This window comes from Parasteatoda tepidariorum, chromosome 8, assembly GCF_043381705.1.
Source record: "Parasteatoda tepidariorum isolate YZ-2023 chromosome 8, CAS_Ptep_4.0, whole genome shotgun sequence".
Lineage (NCBI taxonomy): Eukaryota > Metazoa > Arthropoda > Arachnida > Araneae > Theridiidae > Parasteatoda > Parasteatoda tepidariorum.
In genome coordinates, this window is record NC_092211.1 from 47,711,959 (window position 1) to 47,735,720 (window position 23,762).

The 23,762-nt window shown below is 28.7% G+C and overlaps 1 protein-coding gene across 2 annotated transcripts in view; it reads right to left on the reverse strand.

Annotated features, from left to right (window-relative positions):
- LOC107452964 (cell adhesion molecule Dscam1) overlaps positions 1-23,762 on the reverse strand; it is a 100,145-nt gene that overhangs the window by 42,522 nt on the left and 33,861 nt on the right. For both annotated transcript variants that reach the window (XR_011637370.1, XM_071183847.1), the window contains exons 3-6: positions 9,482-9,643; positions 9,073-9,219; positions 6,654-6,947; positions 1,852-2,124 (exon numbers count right to left, since the gene is read on the reverse strand). Coding sequence is in view for 1 of the 2 variants with exons in the window: in XM_071183847.1 (XP_071039948.1) it covers positions 1,852-2,124; positions 6,654-6,947; positions 9,073-9,219; positions 9,482-9,643 (876 nt within the window). In the remaining variant the exon portion in view is untranslated. The remainder of the gene's footprint in view (positions 1-1,851; positions 2,125-6,653; positions 6,948-9,072; positions 9,220-9,481; positions 9,644-23,762) is intronic.

A 23,762-nucleotide genomic window follows, 5' to 3' on the forward strand; every position in this document is an offset into this window, starting at 1 on the left:
TGTATAAGAATATAATTCTTGGAAATACTTGCATCTTAAATGACAGTATATAAAGTGGTGATTTTAATTGCTTATTTAAATGTTTATTAAATAAATGTCTTCTTTTTATCTTTACGAAGTGTTACCAACAGAAAAAATAATTCGAAGCGTAATTACAGAACTTATTTTTATATAAAATGTTTAGTTTTTATAATAAGTATCAAAATTCCACCTACATAAGGAAGCAAATGTCCAGTATCTAAAAAATAAATACACTAATTGCATGCGGATGAAAAAAAATTACTCAAATACTAATGACTATTATGACAAAGGACCTCAATTTGATGCTTCCCTTGTCTAGAGTAGAGTCTAATATAAAATGAATAAATAGTCAAAAAAAAGTCAAAGATTGTACTTTTATATCATGACTTGCGATTATTCCTATCAATTTGGTTTCATTCACTTTATCTTAAAAAGTAGACGCAGGGTGGTTATAATTAATGTTATCCTGCTTAGATCAACATAGACGTCGTTTTGGTTTACGAATGTTGATGAAACTTAGTATATGCGCTACATACTAAAGAGAAATCTACAATAAAAAAATTAGTTCAAATTTTAACAACGAGATGGAAACAAGTCTGCACAAATCAAAGCATATATTAAGTGGGCTCAAATCACTCAACCTTAGCTCCGTTTATCGAGTTTGTTCTTTTCAAATTTGTTCTTATGGCATTCATTGTAGGAAGACTACAAAATTTTGTGACTTGTCAGGAAGAGATGAAGATGTCTGAGATCACACCTTTCTCTCCGAACTTCCACTTAAAGACCAATATGGTGCTTATGAACCTATCGTTTTCTTAGAACACTTAAACATCACTATGTTTGTCAAAGTAGTAAAATGTTTACTTGTAACCACCCTGTAAGGAACGATATATCATCTAATACAATGCTCAAGTGTAGAATATTATGCCGTTTGTGGCCATGCATAAGAACTATCTTTGCAAGCATTCTTAATTGAATTGAGACTTCACATACTTCTTCTACTCTGAAAGTTTCAATTTAGATTCCTATCCAGCTAGTGTTACGTTAAGACGCAACTCCTGTGTTCTAAATTAACTTCAATGTTGTTAAATTAAATAATTATGATTGTTAAATATAAGAAAGTGTTTTTTCTCTAAAAGTCCACACTAAGTAACAGCATAGTAAAACAACATCAGTAACTCTAATTTTAAGACTAAAACTTACATTGATACATATTAATTGCTTAGAAACGGTCTTATTTATCGACTATGTAAATTAAAAAGATAATCGCTGTCAGGGTCACGTGATGTAATAACACGCATTTTCTGATGTTGCGAGCTAAAAGCTTGATATTATAGATATGATCATTTTTTTTTGTTTTGGTTTTTGAACGATGGATGGAAAAGAATAATAAAATGGTGAATTAGTTTTTGTAGAATTTTGCGTTATTTCTTTTGTAAAAGGTTACGACTGACAATCGCAATCTATAAAAATGCGACACATTTATCGAATGGCTTATTAGCTGTACTTAAGAAATGCCATATTCAAAATAACTAGACAAATATTGGTTTATAATAAATTTTATAAGCATATAAATTTGGTTATTAAGGAAGATATTGTTTTCATAATAATATCGAGCTTTTTTGTGAAACCTGGTAAACCAATCACTATGCTATTCGTCAGTGTAGAATATAGAGCATGATAAAAAATGATTTTAAAAAGTATAAATAAATCAAAATATTTGTCAACAAAAATAGCAGTATAATACTGCTATTTTTGCTCCTTAGTTTGGACTTTAGTTAAAAAAAAAAGAAGTTTGGTTTTTACTAATACTTTCAGTAAAATTCTTACCTCCAATAATAAGATGTGAATAAGATTGAGCTGAAAACGAGTCTCTGTACACAAAGCACTGATACATTCCAGAATCAGTTCTCTTTAGTTGCCTCAACTGTATCACATACTGATTGGAAAATATCACTCGGGAATTGGATGGCGACAACGATCGCATGTCTTTCTTCCAAACCACTGAGCCCGCTGGACTTCCGGAAACATTACAGTGGAATGTGGCTGTTCTCCCTACATCTGTTTGTATTTCTTTTGGCACTATAGAGACTTTCAGGGGCTCTGTAATCGATCAGAGTAACACGTAAGCGTTAGATATTTTCAATTATTTCCTATTTTGTGACTTGAAAATTTATTTAACTAGAATATGTCCTACCAAGTAGTACAAATTTATGATAATAATTTTCGTATATCCATTTATTGTAAAATCGTAGTTAATAATCGTCTGGTCAAAATAATTTATATACATATAGGCAGATCTTTGAAACCTTTAACTTTTGATAATAAAAAAAAAATAATAAAAAATAACAGGCACACTATTTTTACATCTCCAGAATTGCTTGAAAATGTATCAAATATCAGAAAATAATCGTGAACATCGAAAATTTTGATGCCCTTATAAGTATAAACAAAAAATTAAAATTTTGGAACTAATTTTTCTAGGTTTATAATCACAAACTGAGGTTACAGTTACGATGTGAAGACCGTAATGAGACTCAGATCTAAAAAGTAAATATTAAAATTAATCAAAATTTTGATCACACGTTTGTCATTGCCTAATTTATTTTCTGTGTTGTGTACATCGCATTACGTTGCATCTGAGTAAAGTTTTCGATCTATTCTCTAGGGTGTCCAAACCGTAACCCTGTCAAACCGTAACCTCAGGATTAATTAACTGAATTTAACGTATCGGAACTTAGTTTTTTCCCTATGTTTTACTAATTGAAGATATTTTTTGACTGAAAATAAATAAAATAAGCCTCTTTATACACTTTATAGCAATTTAACTTAATATTAAAATTTTTCAATTCATTTATGATACTAATATTTTTTGATGAAAAATAAAGGGTAAATATGGATGGAATTATTAAAAAGAAAAAATTGCTCGATAAAAGAAAAATAGGTTCAATAAGTTTATATGGTTAATGATACTTTTGTCCTTTTTATGATTTTTAATGAAGTGTATATAAACCTAGAAAAATTAGTGCAAAAACTTTAATTTTTTGCTTATACTTAAAAGGGCATCAAAGTTTTCAATGTTCACGATTATTTTCTGATATTTTATACATTTTCAAGCAATTCTGGCGGTGTAAAAATAGTGTGCCTATTATTTTTCATTATTTTTTTTATTATCAAAAGTTAAAGGGTTTAGAGTTCTACCCATATATATATATATATATAAATGACAGATTTCTTAGTGAAAGTTACGCATCGAATATTTTATGATGTCAGCATAATTTGTATCTACCAGTCATTGCTAGGTTTTGAACCTAGGTGACTTCATTGGAAGGTGCTTGCACTGTCTTCTACGCAGCTCTAGTGCTCCATTATGAAAACAATGTGATAGTAAAAATTTCGTTTAAACACGGTGTCTGTCAAAAACGTCGTATCACAGTCATATATGCATGATGAAGGAAACTATGAAAAAATTACTAAAAAGTAAGAGAAAATATTGAAAACCACAAAATGATAGGAGAGAAGGTCTAGTCTTATTACGCAATGAAAATCTGAAATTTTATCCGCTAATGATTAGGGTAAAAAACACAGAACAACTATTTTGCTAGAAACAAATCCCGACTTTAAATTGTTAAATGTATGGAGAAATTTCGAAAAAAGCTGTTATATTTTAAATTGTATACGTTTCTATATTTGGAAATGTATTATGCCCTTTTTGCATGATAATAACTTTTACAAAATTCAACTTGAATCGCTAGGTTTCGAAAATGGGTGATTTCATTGGAAGGCATGTGCAGTGTCTTCTGCGCTACTGCAGCTTTAGTGTTTTATTATGAAAAAAATTACGATAGTAAAAATTTTGTTTAAACATTGCTTCTGCGAAAAAAAATAGTATCGCAGTCTTACATGCATGATTTAGAAAACTAGAAAGTAATTACTAAAAAGTAAAAGCAAGTATAGAAAATCGCAAAGTAGTTTGAGGAAAAGTCAAATCTTATTACGCAACGCAAATCTGGAATTTTAACAGAGAGCTTTTATTAACCAGCATTCAGGGTAAAAAACGCAGAGAAACCATTTTATTAGAAAAAAAACCACCCGACTTTAAATCTTTAATTGTATGGATAAATTCCGAAAAAATCGGGTACTTTTTACAGTGCATATTTTGATATAGTAGGAAATGTATTATGCCATTTTTGCATGATAATAACTTTTGAAAAATTCAACTTGAAATCAAGAAAAGTTTAAAATCCTTCAGTTTCATGAAAAGAAGATCGGTATATTTCAAACAGAAAAATGTGGAGTTATGATGTAATTCCATTATGTAATTATTGCTATTATTTATTTAGGTATTATTTCAGTACCTTTTTTATTGTATTCAATCAAATTTATGCCCAACGCTGCTAAAACAACAGTTCACTCTTTTTTTAAAATTTACTTTTAGAACCATGGAATACTTTAATCATCATGGTAACATTCATCAAACTGGAGTTATGTTTTACAACATTTTGTAAAGTCAATACTGTATTGATGATAACAAGTACAATAACAATTTTTAGTAAAAGAATTCATACCCTTTGAAATTTTTTTCTTAAGCTTTGAAATGTGGTTGCGATATAATTAAGAAATATTTTTTTCACTTTTAATGCAAATAGGTTTCTTATGAAAATACATTATTCATAAAATAATTCCCTAATATAAACTATATTTTTCCGCATTATTTTTTAAATAATTACTCTGATACAAAACCAAACTAATCTTATAAAAATATTTTAATTTATTATGTTTTGCTAAAATTTTTCATAGATGTTAATTTTTTTTATTACTATCAAGTAAGAAAAAAGTTCCAACCCAAAAAAACCTAAATTAAAGTTGTTTTTTTTTAATCATGATAAATATTTTTCTCATTTAAGTTCTTCAACGCAAATAAAATGAGTAAAAAGTTTGCAGTTTTCTTTTAAAATTTTTTTTTTGAATGCGAGTCTTCAAATTCCAAAACTCTTTTTATAGAAAATTCTATAGATGAAAGACTCAAAAAACATCATTTGAGAGATGTATTAAATAGAGCACTCTCTTTAAAAGCACAATTTTTTGGAAAATATTCAAAACTGCCCGAATGTTACTGTTAAAATAAACTGTTTTAAGAACATTTCTTTTAATAAAAAAGTTGAAACGCCGAAAAAGAAGTCCTTGAAGGATACGATTTTAAATTTACGTGCTGTTTCGCTTTTCTTCGCGCAAAAAAAGTTAAATAAAAAAGTTTTTGTTCCCTTTTCCTTAATGAGAAACTTACGTAAGTACAAAAATATTTTCTATTGCTTTTTAAACTAAAATGTTTTCATAAGGCTAAAGTGAGAAAAGAGAGAATTTCAAAATAACTTCTTTTTTTTCTAAGATCTTTTGACACGTAATATCTTCATTTGAACTTTAAAAAAGACTTTATACTCTAAAGGTATGGGCAATGCACTTTATTTGAAAATGCGTGACATACCCTTTTAAGAAAATGGAGAAAAAAAAGACGAGGTAAAAATGCTTATCCAATTGCTATGCTTTTACAGAGAAAGAAAGTTATAATTATATTTAAGAAAGAAGCCTCAATCTTCAGTTTAAAAAACTTCGCTCAGAATTATTTAAAAAATATTTTTGTAATCTAGTGATACGCAATAAAATTGAATCGATATAAGAATATAAGTATTTTTTTATTAAAGTATAGTCATGCATTAATCATGACAACCAATAATAAATGATAAAAATTCATTTGTTCAACTATTTGGAGGAATATATTTCCACTCCATAATTTGATTTGCAGTATTTTTAAAATCACGAATCAATATAGTTTAAAAGAGGAATCTGTATTGCATAAATTTCAATAGTACAGTGTTGTTTGCTACTTCATTTGTAATTTATTCTATGTGATAAATAGATTCTATTTCAGTATATTTCCAATTGCTTTTAATGGCAACATAATATTCATTGTATCTCCAAACGCTGTATAATTTAAGTTGACTCTGTGTTATAAATTCAGAATGTGAATAAATTCAATAGATCCGCACTTCAAAAAACATTGGCTGTTATGTAGCAAAAAAAAGAGTTCCCTTGCAGAACAATTTCTTTATATTTTTACACATTTCACTTTTGGTGATAAAACATATTTATAACAAATGATAACAAAGAGATCAAATTTTAAAATACTAAGATTTTTCATATTTTTGAGTTTAAGCAATTATATTATATTATTATTCATTCATTGAGCAATTATATTATATCCATTATATCCATTTCATTACAAATTTTACGCCATTCAGTTTTTAAATCAATTTGATTTTAAAAAACGTTATACATTTTTATTTAGACAAACCTAATTGAATAATATCAAGTAAAGTTCCGAAGAAAAATGCATAATTATATTAAATAAATTAGAATGAAATGAACTTATGTCTCACCTTAATACTAGCATACGCAAATACATTATAGCGTTCCTACTGTCGCAAATTTTCAAGATAGCAATTTCTTTAAAAAATGGAGCTAATAATAAAGCGAATAAGATTATTAAGATGCTAAAAAATTTCCATCTTCATTACTAAATACCTAAAAAAGGTAAAACATACAAGATTGAAATCAACATTTATATGTTATACCTTCAATAATAAGCTCAATTTGCACAGAATCTTCTCCCATTGAATTGCTGACGTGACACACATATCGACCACTGTCACTGGACACCGTCTTATGAAAAACAAGTACACCACCGTCTTGCCTCGCTGAGGAGCTCATTTGGAGGGAAACAGGCTGATTTCCAACTAGTTTATGCCACCGATACCGTGGTACAGGATGTCCTTGGGCAATGCAGGACAAAGTTGTTTTTTGTCCTATTGTTGCTGTCACGATGCTTGATCTTTGAACTATTCTTGGCGGTTGGGCATGATGTGGATCTGAAACATATATGTTTTAATACAAACAATCTCTTTAAAAATTAGATATTATGATTAAATGGTATATTAAAAATAATTATTTCTGTAAATAACTGTTTATTATAATCTCTTTTCCAACATAAATTTGTAAATGACAGTTGAAAAAATTTATCTGAAAAAATTTCAGAATTTTCAAAACTATACACGCATTGATAATATATATATATATATATATATATAGCAATATAAATAAATACAAAAAAACACGAAGAAAATTAAGAAAAACAATAAATTTCATTTATTGCGCATAAGCTGCAAGTGAGCAGAACTCATTAGATAAGTTCAAAATGAAGATAAAACAAAGGAAAATTACACACATATNATATATATATATATATGGAATTGAATCCAGTACAAAATAACTACCTGGATATACATGAAAAACATAAAGTAACCAAATATGATACATACAAGGGCCAATTAGTTAGAAACCTTTGATTAATATACATAATTGGACTTCCATTTTCACTGAAAATAGCCCGCTTTCACCAAGGAATCAATTTTGAAAGATTGTGGATTACATTTATGTCCGAAAGTACCATGCATTGTTTATGTAGACTTTTAGACTCTTTAAAATAAATGGAATATGGGATATTCGAAAGGTATGCCTTTCCAAATGCAATCAATATTTTTTAGTGAGTAAAGATTTGGGTTTTTCGGGCCAGTGGGAAATGTTGAGAGTCAGATTAGTGTTAATTAAACCGAATTTTAGTGATTCTGGTAAGATATATGTTAGTAAGATTGTTTATAAGGTATCCGTCACTTTTGAAATAAAAATAGCAGAATGCAATGACAATATGTCCAGGTGTTGCTTGGCTTTTTTTTTCATTGAAAAACACCTGGGTACCCCTTCAATATCTTTCAGAACATACTCCAGATGATACTCTTACCAGATCTTTGAAGAATGCCAACAAGATGAGATGCATTCATAGCTTTATGAAATTCTCACTATATTCGACGTTTTCCACCTCTGAAAACATGGTGTAACGTATTTCATTTATTCACATCATCCATTTCTAATACTCGGATGTCCGATATCTTCCTTACTGTCACCACTGCAAACGAAGTCAGATACTTCGAGTAAAACTGAGAAGTTTCTTCTCAGGTATCCGACTACGAATTCCCCTCTTTCGCAGTACTTAGAGGGTGTTTCATGTCGAAAATAGTTGGAAAGGACGTTAGTTGAAGCTTTTTCTCAAATGAATCAAAGTAGAGTACGTTTTTAGCTCTGCAATTCGTTTTATGAGGCTGATCACAGTCTTGGATGATTGTGTTCGAACGTCAGTTAACCAAGTCTGTGTTGTTACCTTTAAAAAACAATATTTGATATCGCTGCTTTTGTTAACCCACTGAGTTTTGTTGCGGATCCGATAAGACAATATCCAACAGTAAGCATTTCATTTGATGATGAATGATCATTTCTGTCCTTTTTACCATTCTACTATATTTATCAGAAAATGAACATACTCTACTTTTACAAGCAATCTGATAAGGTTTCGCATATTATGGAGAGAGAGCTTTTTATAAGAAATTTCTAATGGTTTTTAACACTTTAACAAGTCTTTTTAGTGTTAAGTAAAACAATATTATAATGTAACTTTTCTGACAGTATAATAATGTCTTAAAATAAATTAAAGTACACAAAATTACAAAGACTTTTGAAGAGAAATAACTAAAAAAATTTAAAGAAACATAAGTTTCTAAAAAAACGTAAGTTTCTAAAAAAACATAAGTTTCTAAAAAAGCATATGTTTCTAAAAAAACATTATCTAAAGAAAAATATGCATTTTTTGAATTACGGTCACGAGTGATGAACCTGAGTTTTGTTTTGAGAGCAAAACTTTTAAAAACTAAATCAGGTTTGTACCTGTTACACGGAAGCATCAGTGAAATGCTCTTATATCAAAGCAGTGTGCTGAGATCAATCTGCTGACATGATCACTTAGCCAACAGAATCCATAAAAAATAATAAAAGTGAAGTCTAAAAACAGGTGGAAAAAAAATAAATGACAAGAACTTAAAAAAAGACAATTCTTAACTATCGTAAAAAAGTTGTAACATTTAGAAAATAACAGATGAAGCGTACCTGTTACAATTATTCTAGAGTAATTCATACTCATTTTTTTCTCTCGAGTCAAAATGTTCTCGGTGTGGCATCTAAAGCTGAAAGTGTTTGCATGATCTGTGGTATCAATAAGATATAAGTCACCATTTTCCAGCATGCCGTACTTAGCTAAAAAGGAATATAATAAAATTTCTACAATGAAATATGCTCGGTAAAATTAACTAAATGGTAAAATAATTAATTCAAGATAATAATTTTGGTATCTTAACGTATTTCAGCTTTCGAGAATACAAATCCAGTAAAAAATACAGTTAAAACATTTAATGCTTTAACTGTAAGGGAAAAACGTTCTAATAGTACCATGCAGTATTACGCGTTTTGTTGTTGCTGTGAATTAAATAAGAAAAATGACCCAAAAGCAAGCACATACCATTCAGAGTTGACGAAGTTATCATAATTCCATCAATTCTTTCCCATGAAACTACTCGAACATAATCACTTACAGAGCTTGGAATTGGACATCGAAGAATAGCCATATTACCTCTCAATACAAACTCGTCAAATAAACGTATTTCGTAATTTTGTACAACAACTGAAAAAAGAAATAGAATTAGAATTTATTCCATAACTTTTAACATTAACTTCTTTAAATTTTAAAATGTTATAAATACTTTATTGCCTTTTGTTGTGTGGTATAGAGTGATTGTACCTCGTTATGCAGGAATTATAAAATGAGAGTTATGTATCAATTTTCAACTACCTACATGGATAGAGCTATTATGAAATTCAAAAAAAAAATTACAGCATTACTTTAAGGAATAAATATTTTCTTCTAATTAGATAAAAAATAAAAATATATCCTTTAACCTAAATCTGCCGTATGTGCATACTCATATAACATGTTACAAATTGAGAAATAAAGTACATTTATAAATTCCAAAAAAATTAGCTGGAATAAAGGTAAATTATTGAAATTTTTGAAATACATTTATTTAATAATAGTTCTTAAAAAAAGAAAGGAAACAAAATCTCTCAAGGGAAAAAAATGTAAAAGTGAAACACGATGGCATAATTAGTTAGGTGCAGTGATCTATACCACGTTCCATTCATTTATTCATGTTTCAACATGAAAACAAAAGCAAAAAAGTTGGTGGAACATGGAGCTAGTGCAATATTGTTTGCTAACCAGAGAAGCTTCTCCGATACTGAGTCTGGAGCTATCGGCTACTGTGAAAACAATACAAAGCGCATTCCAAAGACGAGGAAATTTTATTCTTCGCTCACCGACCAAACCTATCTGATGTTTAACACCACACTCTTACTTGAAATAGATTACCTACACAACAATAGTTACCGTCAGTGTTCTAGATGAGTTTTGAATAAATTTCTCTAGTTAGTGAGATAGTAAGATGCATGTAACCCTGCATGCAATGGAATATGAAATGTATGTAATATAAGAAGTTCAAACTACATTGAATCATAATATGGTTTCAAATATGATGCAGTCTAATTTCAGTGCGAAGTTAAATCGTAATATATATAAAGAAAATTAATGCTTACTTAACTTGATTATTTGACAAAACACTTTTAAAAGAAATCCAGCATGTTAAACCAAAATATCATTCGCATCTGCCACTACCTGAATCTGGTGTAAAATTGATGCATATGCCTATTCTTATTTGATGCATTTTCTTGTTTTTCATCTTAGTTTCATAGCACTAGACATTTTTTACTTGAATGCAAATTTACAAAATATATCTGTTTAAGGTACTCATATAGAAATTAAAAGGTGATCCATTCTTTTAAAAATAAAATCGATTATTCTAAACGGAATATTAGCTCAATTACACTATGCAGTTACATAACACTATGCAGTTTTTACTTGAATGCAAATTTACAAAATATAGCTGTTTAAGGTACTCATATAAGGATTAAATGGTGATCCATTTTTTTAAAAAATTACATCGATTATCCTAAATGGAATATTAGCTCAATTTGGTTACTATACAGATTTTACTTGGATGCAAATTTACAAAATATAGCTGTTTTAGGTACTGATATAAAAATTAAAAGGTGATCTATTTTTTTTTTAAAATTACGTTGATTATCCTAAACGGAATATTATCTCAATTATACTATGCAGTTGCATAAAACTATACAGTTTTTACTTGAATGCAAATTTACAAAATATAGCTGTTTAAGGTACTCATATAAGGATTAAATGGTGATCCATTTTTTTTTTTTAAAATTACATCGATTATCCTAAACAGAATATTAGCTCAATTTAAAAATAACCCAATAAGATTGAAGTAAATCTGTACGGTTTTAAATGCAATGGTCCCAAGGTTCAGTATAAAAAAAGGAATAATATGTAGGTAGCACTTTTTATTTGTTATTAGCACACTTTTTGTAGTACTCGTTTTGTAGTACTAGAATTTCTCCATCAGCTGAATAAAATCGAAATAATTATTTCAAAGACGGACTAAATGACACATCAATGACATGAGAAAACGAATCTCTCCTTTAATGACATTCCCGAATATTAGAGCGAAATGTTTCTTTGATTGAAAGAAAGCAAAAGGAAAAAAAAAGAATGTCATATGATAAGACGAGAATATTCTGGTTTCCTTAAGTAGATAATGCCAAAAAGAGATCATCATCTCATCAGAATGTCTTTGAATGGATGATTGGTTAATATAGATAGTTTGCGAGTCCAGAATTTCGGTGAGATAGAAGCTTAACGACTATTCATTTATCAATAGGCTTATTGCATATTGTTTCGGACGGATATTGCCATAAAATGGTTAGTATTTATGATTCAACTTATAACTGCAATATATGTTTGAAACTCTTGCTAATTATTTGCAATTTCCTCTGTTAATATTTATGTAGATAGTTCTTTTTAAATGATTTCAAATGGTTAAATTTTAAATTCTGAATTTAAACTGATGTTTTAATGTGGTCTAGAAATAAATTTCAGAAAATATTTTGCTTATAGTGTATTTGCTTACTGACTCTACGACTTTTTCGACATTAGGTATTTTAACCATAAATTTTAGATTTTCAGTACCTTTCCATGTAGAGTTATTCAAATTTATGATGAAAAGAAAATTAAATTTGAAACTCATAAATGGCAATTTGGTAGAAAAAAAAAGAAAAAGCATCACACTGCGTACGTGATGATATGAACATTTTATTTGCTCCAACAAATATGAAGCCGATAATATATGTTGAAATGTTTCGAGTACTTAAAAAAAGGCACTTATTTTAAAGGTGAAGGAAGAAAACAGAATGTATGAGAAACAGAAAATCTGAAATTGCCAACGAAAAATGGAAAATAAAGGTTAAAAACATAATTAAAGCACTGTGGTAGCTAAAAATTAAAGATAAAAGAAAAAATTATAGCGGTGAAAAAAAATGAAAAACCACAGTAGTCGAGAGAGGCAAATCAGATCACTATGCATTTCCACACTCTATAGAGAGGTAGGGAAAACTCATATCGTTTACAAGGGCACCGGCATTTATATGAATGAAACAAGATTACTGCACGTCACGATGAGCTGATGTAGCAGGGAGGGAAAGAATCTTAGTATTAACAAAACTCAAGTAATATTGATGCTTCCAAAATATGCCGCAATAGAATATTTATCGCATTCTTGAAGGCTGGCATATTTATCGTGTTCTAAAAGGTTAAATTTCAGGCGATTCTGGTTTGTCCAAGGTTGCCAAGGTCGCAATGAAAAAGCATGTGATAAATGCCAAATAAAATTTTCTCCTGATAGATCTTTAAGTAAATGAAATTTGCAGGCCTGAAAAAGACTTGAATACCTAAGCGGGATAAGATTTTAGTATGGCTGCAGCAAATGACAAGAAAATAGGCAACAAAAATAAAAATACAAATACACTGTAAGGGTTTGTAGAAGAGAAAGGTATGAGTTGATCTAGTGAATGAGCTATAGCTGATTAACTATAGGAGTTAAATTCATGGTTAGCAGTAAAGTGAGAGGGCGATGTATAGTTCGGAAATTAAAGAATAAGAGTCAAAGCAAACATTAAGTGCGTGAAAAATAAAAGGTTGTGTTTTTGTTGTTGTCGCTTGCCTGTTTAGGCAGAGGGGGTGCGATTGTTCTTGTTCTCCAGTGGCGCCATCTATGGTATAACATTTTGTGTTTTCCAGTGGCCCCATCAGTGGCGCCATCTATGGTCGGTAAAAGGTAACAAGGTTAATTAAAGTTAATATCAGGGGGTAAAATAACGACAGAATGTTTGCAATAAGCAAAGGAGGAAAATTGATTCAGATTGTTTAGTTACAAGAATATCTAAGAAAAGTAGAATAAAATTTACTTCCGCTTTTAGAGTTATATGAATATTGGCGTCAGCCAAGATGACAACAGAAATTAACACTTTCACAATCTATTAAGGCAAACTAGTCATCAAGGCCGGGATAGCCTGGTCAGTAGGGCACTGGTCCCCCGCCCGCTGAAGACTCCCCGTGTAGTAAATGGTGACTGACGCACGTTAAATCTGTCGAGTCTCAAAGTCCTTGATGTTCCCATGACAAATCATATCTCTGGGGGTACTGATCCAGGAGTTTCTTTGTCTTCTGGATTGGTTCAAAATTACAAGGCTACGGAGTTGAACATTAGTAGTCGTAAACCCGAAATTGGGTCAGCTGTTCAACGACTGTTGCAAAATAAAATAAAACTAGTCGTCAACATATCTTCTTCATCGTAAGAAATTTAATTTAATTTTTTATTTTATAACCGTCGTTGTACGTCGTTTACGACTACTCAACTGCGTAGTTTTGTTATTTTGAACCAATCCAAAAGACAGGGGAACTCCTGGATCAGTACCCCCAAAGTTATTGATTTGCTATGGGAACTTGAAGGACTTTGCGACTCAACAGAATTTACGCACATCAGTCACCATTTACTACACGAGGAATCTTCAGCCGGCTGGGTTGGAACCCACGAACTCTTGGACATGGGCCCAGTGTCCTACTAACCAGACTTTCCAGGCCTTCACCTTAAGAATTTGAAAAATTTAAAGACTTCGAAATATCGGGTTAATGTCACACAGAATAAGAGCGAGAGGATTACCCATGGCTTAACCCCCACTTAATTCATAGAATTCACCATTGAATTAGAAAGCAGTTTTTGAACAAATGAATTGACAAGGGAGATAATATTTTAAAATTCGATAAAGAAAAAATTAAATTCTTTTAGTTTAAACAATTAATAGCACTGGAAATAAGAATATTAGTAACGAGAGAAACAACATCAAGGCAGAGCATAATTTTGCTAAAGTTGTCTAATTTCATTTTTTGCTTACTTATTCCTCTGTTTACAGGACAAAAATGTGTTTGCTTTCAAACTAATACACCTTTTCCCCTTGTTAACCGCATGAGTTCTTCACCACTTTTCTATAGTTTGTGCAATTCTGTCCTGGTGTGTCTCTCTCGGACACAGCTGTTTCTCTGGTTTTGTTACATCTCCTTCATTAATTCCTTTATATTTCACCTTTTCTGTTTCAATATATATATATANATATATATATATATACAGAGAGATAGATTTCAATATATTCAAATACTATATATATTCAAAGTACTAACGTTAGACATATAAATCTTGTAAGGTAGAATTCCGTAAGAGTCGTTAGGGAAAACTATATTACTTTTACGTGCCCTCTAAAATAGTTATCTTCGAATTTAAAAGCGATGTTTAAAAATAAAGTAATAATAAACTAGTAAATATCTAATAAATGTATCAAATTGAGGTAATGAAGCTGAAGCAAGATCGGAAGATGTTAGATTAAAAATTTATAAGTTTGCAGTTCTTTTTCAGATGTCGGGTCTAGAAGAACAGATGAAGGTACAGTTCGAATCAAATAGGCCTTTGGGAAATATAGTGTAAGGAAATTGGACCTTTGCAGAACGGTTTTCAAATAAAGTCCAATAAATTTTGTTTTTCCTTGATAGCTCAATAACAAATTCAAGATTTTTTCTATTTCAAGTAGTTTTGCTAGGCTTTAAGATTTAATTTTCTTCAATGTTTTTATATTGCCTTTGTAGACAAATAATTTTTTAAGAAATAGGTGCTTAAAATCCAAATTGTGATACATTTGAATTTTTTTTTGTTTTTTAATTTGTCAGTGATATAAATACTCTAGTAAAAATATTTTAAATTAAATAATAGGCAAATCTTATGGTTAAACAGATAATGCATTTATTTCAGGAAAACAAGTTTATATGCTTCAATTTAATTAGATTTAATGTAAAAGGATGGTTTTTTTCTCGCATTATAAAAGTATTTTTATTATCTCAAATCAAAGGAAAATTACATAAAATTTACCGGCAGTTAAATTTTGAAGTTTTTCTTCTCTATATTTTAGTTTGCACTGTGAGCAAAAAAAATATCTCGAGCAACTCTTGTTCTAATTATTGGAGTATCACGAAGTAAGGACAAATCTAAAATTTTCAAAAAAATTGACTTCAAGCATGCTTGCTATTTAATGCTAACTATTAAAGCTACGGAATACGAAGTAAGGTAGTTTGTTCCTTGTAAAAATTTACCTTTTCTTGAAGGATTTGGATTTTTGACCATTAAAATGGTGCTAGCCGAAATCTGGAAACATGATTCCGCTATATAAGTCAAGAGATCGAAGCGAAAATTTGTACCCATTTCACTTTTGACTTATTTCGCAATGAGTCAGGAGTTTTCATGTCAATCGAAAATTTTATGGAAGCTGTTATAAAATAAGTTTATCCAAAAATAACGTTAATTGGAAACAACTTTTAAAAGGAATATATAAATTTTTATTATTCTTTCTGTTATTATGTCACTAAAAAATATGCGTAAGAGCTTTTTTCTCGCTATAAACAATATGGATCAGATATTTATTTCTTAAAAGCGAAAAATAAGGAAAGAAAGCAAATTCTAATATTATAAGTAGAAAGCTTTTTGAATTTCAACTTTCCTGGCTGGGACTTAAAGTCTTTATGAATGATGCATAGATATTATTTGCATACTTTCACAAAATATAAAACGTACATATTTCATGAGATATCAACATTATGCAGCCATTACTATATCCCGAAAGCATTAGCTGAACCCCACTCCATTTGAGAAACTCCAGATTTTCTCCAATTTAGTTAAGAGACACTATCTTAGCTTCATCTTTCAGTATTGAATAAGTTTCATAGAAAATTTATGTCTCTTATTTTTGAATATCGATTCAGGATTTTCACGTCATTTCTCTGTAAGTTAGTCCTGCATAAATGATACTGCTTTCTTTTCTTAGTAAATATATCTACCCGGTATGTTGTAAATAAAATATATATGTATGATTATTTGAAAATAAGTTTTGCATTTATATATGTTATCATGAGTTGGCAAAATTCGTTTTCTTCCCTTAGTTTCGAATAAAATCCTTCTGAACATGTGAAATTTCGGATTCTTACTAATAATTTTTAGGGATTCTACTGAGGTTAAGATAAATCCAAAATAAAACTTTCGTGTCTTTCATTTCTTGTAACCTTTGATTTGAGTCCGCACTAATTACATATGTTTCTGTAAGGTTTGGGATCAAACAAATTAAGCGTTATAGTGTATCTTTAAATGAAAAAAATCAATAAATCAATGAATCATTTTTTTTTGTCGTATGCCTGTTTGAGGCAGTGCGGGTGCGATTGTTCCTGTTTTTCAGTGGCGCCATCTATGGCCAGAAATTCGACTTCTCCCATGCCATTCACACAACCACAACCCGTTTATAGGGCGGGTCACATTTACACACACTCACGCACAAAGGAGTAAGGACATAGAACCCACAGAGAGATAAAGAAACATCCATGCCTTGTCCGGGATTCAAACCCAGGACCTTTCTGATGCAAGGACAGTTCCCTGCCCCCTACACAGGCCGGTTGGCAATGAATTAGTAAATCTGTGATTAAAAATAAAAAAATGAGAAAGTCGCTGAATTAATGAATCAGTAAAAAATGGTAAATCAATAGGAAAAAGAATCAATAAACCAATGAATGAAGGAAAAGTAATCATTAAAAAATAAATTAATTCGATGATTCTTCGCCCAGATGATTTGCTTATCCGTGTATTTTCTGAAATGTATTTGTTAATCCAGGTGTTCGTTGATTTATTGATTCGTTTTCGCTAACTCGTTGATAATTTTATGTTGTTTTTTAATTCATTGATTTAACCCATTAAACGCCGCCATATGAACCGTTGATAAAAAATTGGAATTTTGGTATGTTTTAAGGAGTAATAGACATTTCTAATCATATTAGCTTTAAATTTTTTAAAAAAAATTTAATTTTTTAAAAGATATAATAGGGTCCCAAAATGGGAGACTTGGCGTTTAATGTGACTAACATAGCTCACTTACACACTACGCTTAGCGACTTTTCACGTGCATGGCCGTTTCGCCCGACAAAAATCAGAGGCTTTTTTTACGTGCAGGACCATCTATAGGGGAAAAATGAAGGGAGGTTTTCTACGTCCACGACCATTTGCGAGCGTAAAAAAAAGTACGACTTTCTACGTGCAGAACCGTCGGTGGGTTAAAGTGATTATTTAAATTATATAAATGTCTGTACTCAAGACATTAGTATGTTCTTGATTTTGTTTTTATGTCTTGTTATGAGCTATTATGCAATNTTACATAAATGTCTGTCCTCAAGACATTAGTATGTTCCTGATTTTGTTTTTATGTCTTGTTATGATTATGCAATATAGAAAACAAATGTTCTTCCAAATACTACAGTTTTCTTACTTGAAAATGACCTCATTTTTTATGGTTTTAGAATTGGTTAACAAAGAGAAATTTTACAACTGTATTACGTAATTAAGTGCTTATTTCTCAAATAAATCAATATTATGTATCAATTGTTATATTGATACATAAAGATTTAATGGCAAAGAAACTAAAAATTTATAAAAGTTTTTAGTTAAAACAAATTGTTTCATTAAAACAAATAATTATTTAATATCTACAAAATTAAATAAATATAAAATAAGAATGGGTTCAAAACGAGAAATTTTCAATGTTACATTGATNTGGGCAATGGTGGACTGCGCTCAGCAATTGCCTCAATTATGACCCCCGCCCCTAACAGTATGCTGATTGCGCTGCTAGTTGATAACATTTGTAGGTAGATCTCTCTCCTCATTGATATGTGAGGGGTGCAATTTATAAAAATCAAGCACTAACTTGGCGATGAGCTTCTACTTGGCCAAGAAATATATCAAAATATATTATGCCAAGTTACTAAATTCGAGCTATTGCAAACAGGTTTAGATTCACAATTAGAATATGATACATTTACTGATAGTATTCCATTTATCATTACAATTTTATTATCTTTAAAAGAACGGGTAAACTTATGCATTTGAGAAAACGTTGTGTTATTCTCTTTTCAACTTTTGATTTATTGTGAATAAAAAATTTGATTAGGACACATTATTTTGTTTAAATATAGCACTCATTGTTTTGTAGTTAAAATTAAGAAACAGTTTCAATCACGAGATACCTTAAGAGTAAGAATGAAATAATTTTTAAAAATTTTACAAAGCAACTCTTTTATAGTTTTATTCGATGAAGAAAAAATTAGAATATTGAGTGTAACTTTCTAATTTCGGGAAAATTGAGTTAATATAGTTTCAGTTAATTTTTCTGATATCATGGCATTTTATTAAATTTTATCTCAAAATTTGTTGCAAAATTCTCTTGTTAACTCTAAAAATAAAGATTTTTTAAAAAATAATTTATAAGAAATTCTTGCAATGCCTTTTATGATGAAAGTTATATTTTAAAAAAACATGTTGTTGGAAAATTAAGTGAGACAATGTCGATTCGACTCTCAATAAGTTAAAAAGTTACACTCAATATTTTAAGTTTTGCTTTTCCTAACAAAACTTTAGAAAAGTTGTTGTTTTTTGAAACTATTTTGTTTTATAGGACATATTAGGATTTTTATTAAGTGATTAAAGAATCTGCCTTTAAAAAAATTGTTTCCAATATTTTCTTCTTTTTTTAAATTTGGAATAGACGGCAAAACTCGATATAAGATCATATGTGTATTGCATATAACTATAGAGTAAAGCTTATATTAATCTGCTGATTGACTTAATTATCAACTTAGTAGATGAAACGAATAAAGATAGAGGGTTTTTTTTATTAGCATTCAAATTAGTTAAATTGTATTATAGTATATATTACAAAAAAATTATGAAAGATTTTGTAACAATTAATTCTTTCCTAGAATTGAGTGATAATTTTAATTGTATTTATTGATCGGAGTCAAGTTTATGGGAAAATTCGGCATCAAAATTGGGTTCGAACATTTCAACAGACTCCGCAGCTCTATTCAACACTCCAAAATCAGATAAAACTAAAAGACATGTACCAACATTTTTTATTTATTTATCGTCCTCGTCGATGGCTTTTATGTTATTAGATTTGAACCATAGTAAAATAATACCTACTGAAAACAGCATCAATTGACATATACCAATAGAGCTGATTACCAAATTTAATTAAGCATTATAGGTGACAATAATACATAGTTTCTATTAATGAATAAGTATCTTTTTTCCTATTGATTTTGCTTTATTGAACATATCTTATTTTTATTTCAATTACAGTAGTTGATTTTAAATCATTTAGCTAGATGGAAAAGCGTTTTAAAACCATTATTATAAACAAAATAATCCTGTATTAATTAAGCATTAAATAATGTGCAATATAATCATAAGCAGAATCGTCTGCTGTTTCAGTTATAACAATGACTAATCTTAAACTAATGCGAAAAAATAATTTTGCGAACATCTCCCGAACTGAATAATAAAATTTTTGAAACGATGTTTAGAATAGGGGATTAAAATTGTTTTTTGTAGTCGATGTCCAAATTTCAGAACTCCTACACCAACAACATAATGTTCCGTGACAAGGACAGAGAAAAATACTCAGTCTACTCAAAAGGAAAGTTGAAAATAAATAATCATTAGAAAAGGAAAATATAAGATCAGTTTCAATTAGGTGAATATTTAAATTTTTTTTGTATATAAAACTATGAATATGTAATTTTTTTATATTGCATTTATCATACGAAGGGTAAGCTAAAAATCTTAAAAATATATTTCTATACATAATAAAGTTTTGTAAAAACTTTATTATTGTATAATGTGTAAAACAGAATAATATGTCTCGTCTTAATTTGCTTAATTAAGACAAGATAAGGTTATACTATCTAAATTTACTAGCATCCTCATTTTAGTTTAAATACTAAGCGGCAACTCACATGTACGCTCTGTAATACGTGTTCCATTACTTAGATCCTTCCATTACAACGATCTATACACGAAGTCCTACTTGCTATTTTATATACACATTATTGTCTTAACACCCATTCGAACGTCTGAACAGGACTACACATTCCTATATAGCAACTGAAATTTTGTTTCTTTTTCAAGAATATCGTTCCAAAAACGGCGTAAAGCAGTTTTGATCTTACTTTCTAAGCAAATATTTTTCCATTGATAATGAAAAGCAAAATTTCCCAGGAAATTATTCATACCATTATTTTTTGTTTTAATGTTACCGCTCAATACAGGTGAAACATTTTGATTTTTCTACGAATGAAGAAACAGTTGACAGGACCTCCAACTCTTATCTTAAGCCACTTACTCTTATCTATGGACAGAGAGTTAGTAAAATATGGATTATATTCATTATTGATAATCAAAAGTCTATATTGAATACTGGTCAGCTTTTGTATGCTGGCGCAGCCTTTGTTAATATCTTTCCAAAGATTACAATAGATTTATCAATCTTATTTCTCTGGTCTTCACTACTTTCACTCTTATTGTGAAGCATTGTAACAGGCTTAAATATTTTTCTAAATATTGTAATTCATATACTTTTATATGTATTACTTTGTTATTTTAAATGTAAAACTTTCACTTAATTTACAATGCTTTTATTGTAAAGAAAACATTAATATAAACTCGAATTATTTTGTGTGTGTGTGTATATATATATATACATACAAAACAAATCCATAAACTCTTTCAAAATTTGATAAAAAACATTGGATACCCAACTGAAGTAATAAAATTTTTTATAAAATCATTGAATTAATTGTATATTAATGTGGATATATTTACTAAACATTTTTTTTGTTAATTTTTATAATTTTCCTATGTGCGAATCCATTTCAGGTAAATCCATTGCCAAAATTATTTACTAAATAATTTCTTTGTTAATTTGTATAATTTTTCCATGTGCAAATCCATGGTTAGAATTATTTACTAAAAATTCCTTTACTAATTAATTTCCGTTGTTCCGTTGTTCCTATACAGTTTTTCTATGTGCAAATCCATTTCGGGCAAATCCGTGGGTAAAATTGTTTGCTAAAAATTTCTTTATTAATTTATAAAATTTTTCCATGTACAAATCCATTTCGGGCAAATCCGTGGCTAATATTATGTACTAAAATTTTTTTCTTTGTTAATTTTTAAATGTGCAAATCCATTTCGGGCAAATCCGTGTTAAAATTATCTATAAAATTTTTTTCTTTGATAATTTAAATAATTTTACTATGTGCTAATCCATATCGTGCAAATCCGCGGCTAAAATTATTTGCAAAACAGGCAATTTATGTTTCTCTTTTCTATTTTATATTTTTTCTTAAATAAACATCTATCTTCTAAAACTATTTATGATCAATTTTTAAAATTATCCAGTATAATATTACCTTGCGCACATCCATTTCGGGCCCATCCTTGGTAACTAACAAATGAAATCTCAGAATAACAAATCACTTCAGCAGTGCAGTAAGAACGACACTTTAAAACCCTCTTCTTACACTCAATTTGCGCTTTTGTTTTCATATTTTGTAATCTGGCAATCTTTCTGCGTAAAAATTTTTAAATCATTCTTGAAAAATTTTTCGTCCGTGTAAGTTGATCTGATTTTGCTACTCGCTTAATAGCCCCTTTTTAATGTTTTTTCCTCTTATTTCATTTTATTTTCTGTTTTTACATGTTATTTTTACTTATTTTTACTTTTTGTGATCTATTTTATTTATTGTTATTTTTATAAAAAAAANATCTTATACTTTGTTGGGGAGCTGAGGTCGAAAAACCACTTGTTGCTTAAGTTTTGCACACCAGTGTATATATATATATATATAAATTTTCTCATTCGAAATTACTTTTTTTAAACTAATTCCCTTTGTTTTGCTTACTGTAATATCGTAGTAAGAATATGATTTTCAATATATATATTGAAAATCAAATTCTTACTGCAAAGTTACTGTTAAGCAAAACAGAAAGAATTTTTTAAAAATCATTTCAAATGAGAAAAAATGCACGAAATAATTCAACTTTATTTTAAGGTTTTCCTTTAAAAACACATAAATTAAATTTTAAAAAAAATACTACATTTTAAGTTTCAGATCGCTTCTGTCAGGGTTGGCATAAATCTCTTGATTTTAGTCATGAACTAAATCCTGATTAAATCCTTTCAATTTTTTTTAAAAAGAAATCGCTAATTCAAATTAATTTAATTAAAAAAACATTAACTTATACAAACATAATTTTTATAATATTAATTATGAATTAATCTTTAAAATCTTATTAATTTATCTTATTAATCTTTAAAATTTTATTAATCTTTATTAATTTAAGTTTTAAATATTTTCATACAGTATAATTAATAAACACATTCTTAAATGAGTGAATTTTTAATAGTCTGATTTAACTGATAATGCATGTTTATTAAGAAAGCGATTTTTTTTACTGCGGAATAATAAAAGGCATATGCATTGAAATCACTATGTTATCCCTTTCATTATAAAATGCATTGATGTAAATCTATAGAGATTATTTTTTTTGAGAAAATAAATCAATAATTTCAACAAAATTATTAAAAAATATTAATTGAAAAAAATAAAATTTAAAATATTTTTTTACTAAGAAATTTGATTTGAATTGAAAGATTTTTTTACTAAGAATTATCGAAAGGGATATTCATGTAAATTATTATGTTTCAAAATAGACTACACTTAAATAAGAGTAATATGAAACCTTTAAATAGTAATTTTCCATTTAATATGTTTAAAATAATTTTCAAAAGACATATTTCAGTTATATCCATTTAGTTTTTTGCTAATTAAAATGCAATGCTTTTATATCTTATTGAATATAGAGCTTGAGTGTATCAAGACTTCCTCAAACTAGAATGACGCAATTTTTTTCAGTAATGTTTTCTTATCTAATGTTTTCTTATCAGCCGATTTTTAACAATTATCACCTAGTTGAACCTGAGAAATATAACTATGATTTTTTTTTTTAACGCAGTGATTAGTATGTAATAATATAGTAAAAATTTTATCCATTTTTAGTAAGAAATAGTAACTATTTTACTTCTATTTTTAAACAATAGTATTAATTAAATATTGTATCAGATGATTTGGAGGGTAAATTTTAAAAAATCCAATTAATTTTATTCAAATAAAAAAAAATCCAATTTAAATTAAATATGTTAGATTTCGGAGTAAAGAAAAAATGATTGCCAACCATGACTTCTGGTCAAAGTTGTAATCATCAACTTTTTAGTACAAGAACAGTAAAAATTCAAACATTTTATGTTCATATTTTTTTTTAAAAGTAATATGCAGAAGTTTGGTTAAGATAGAT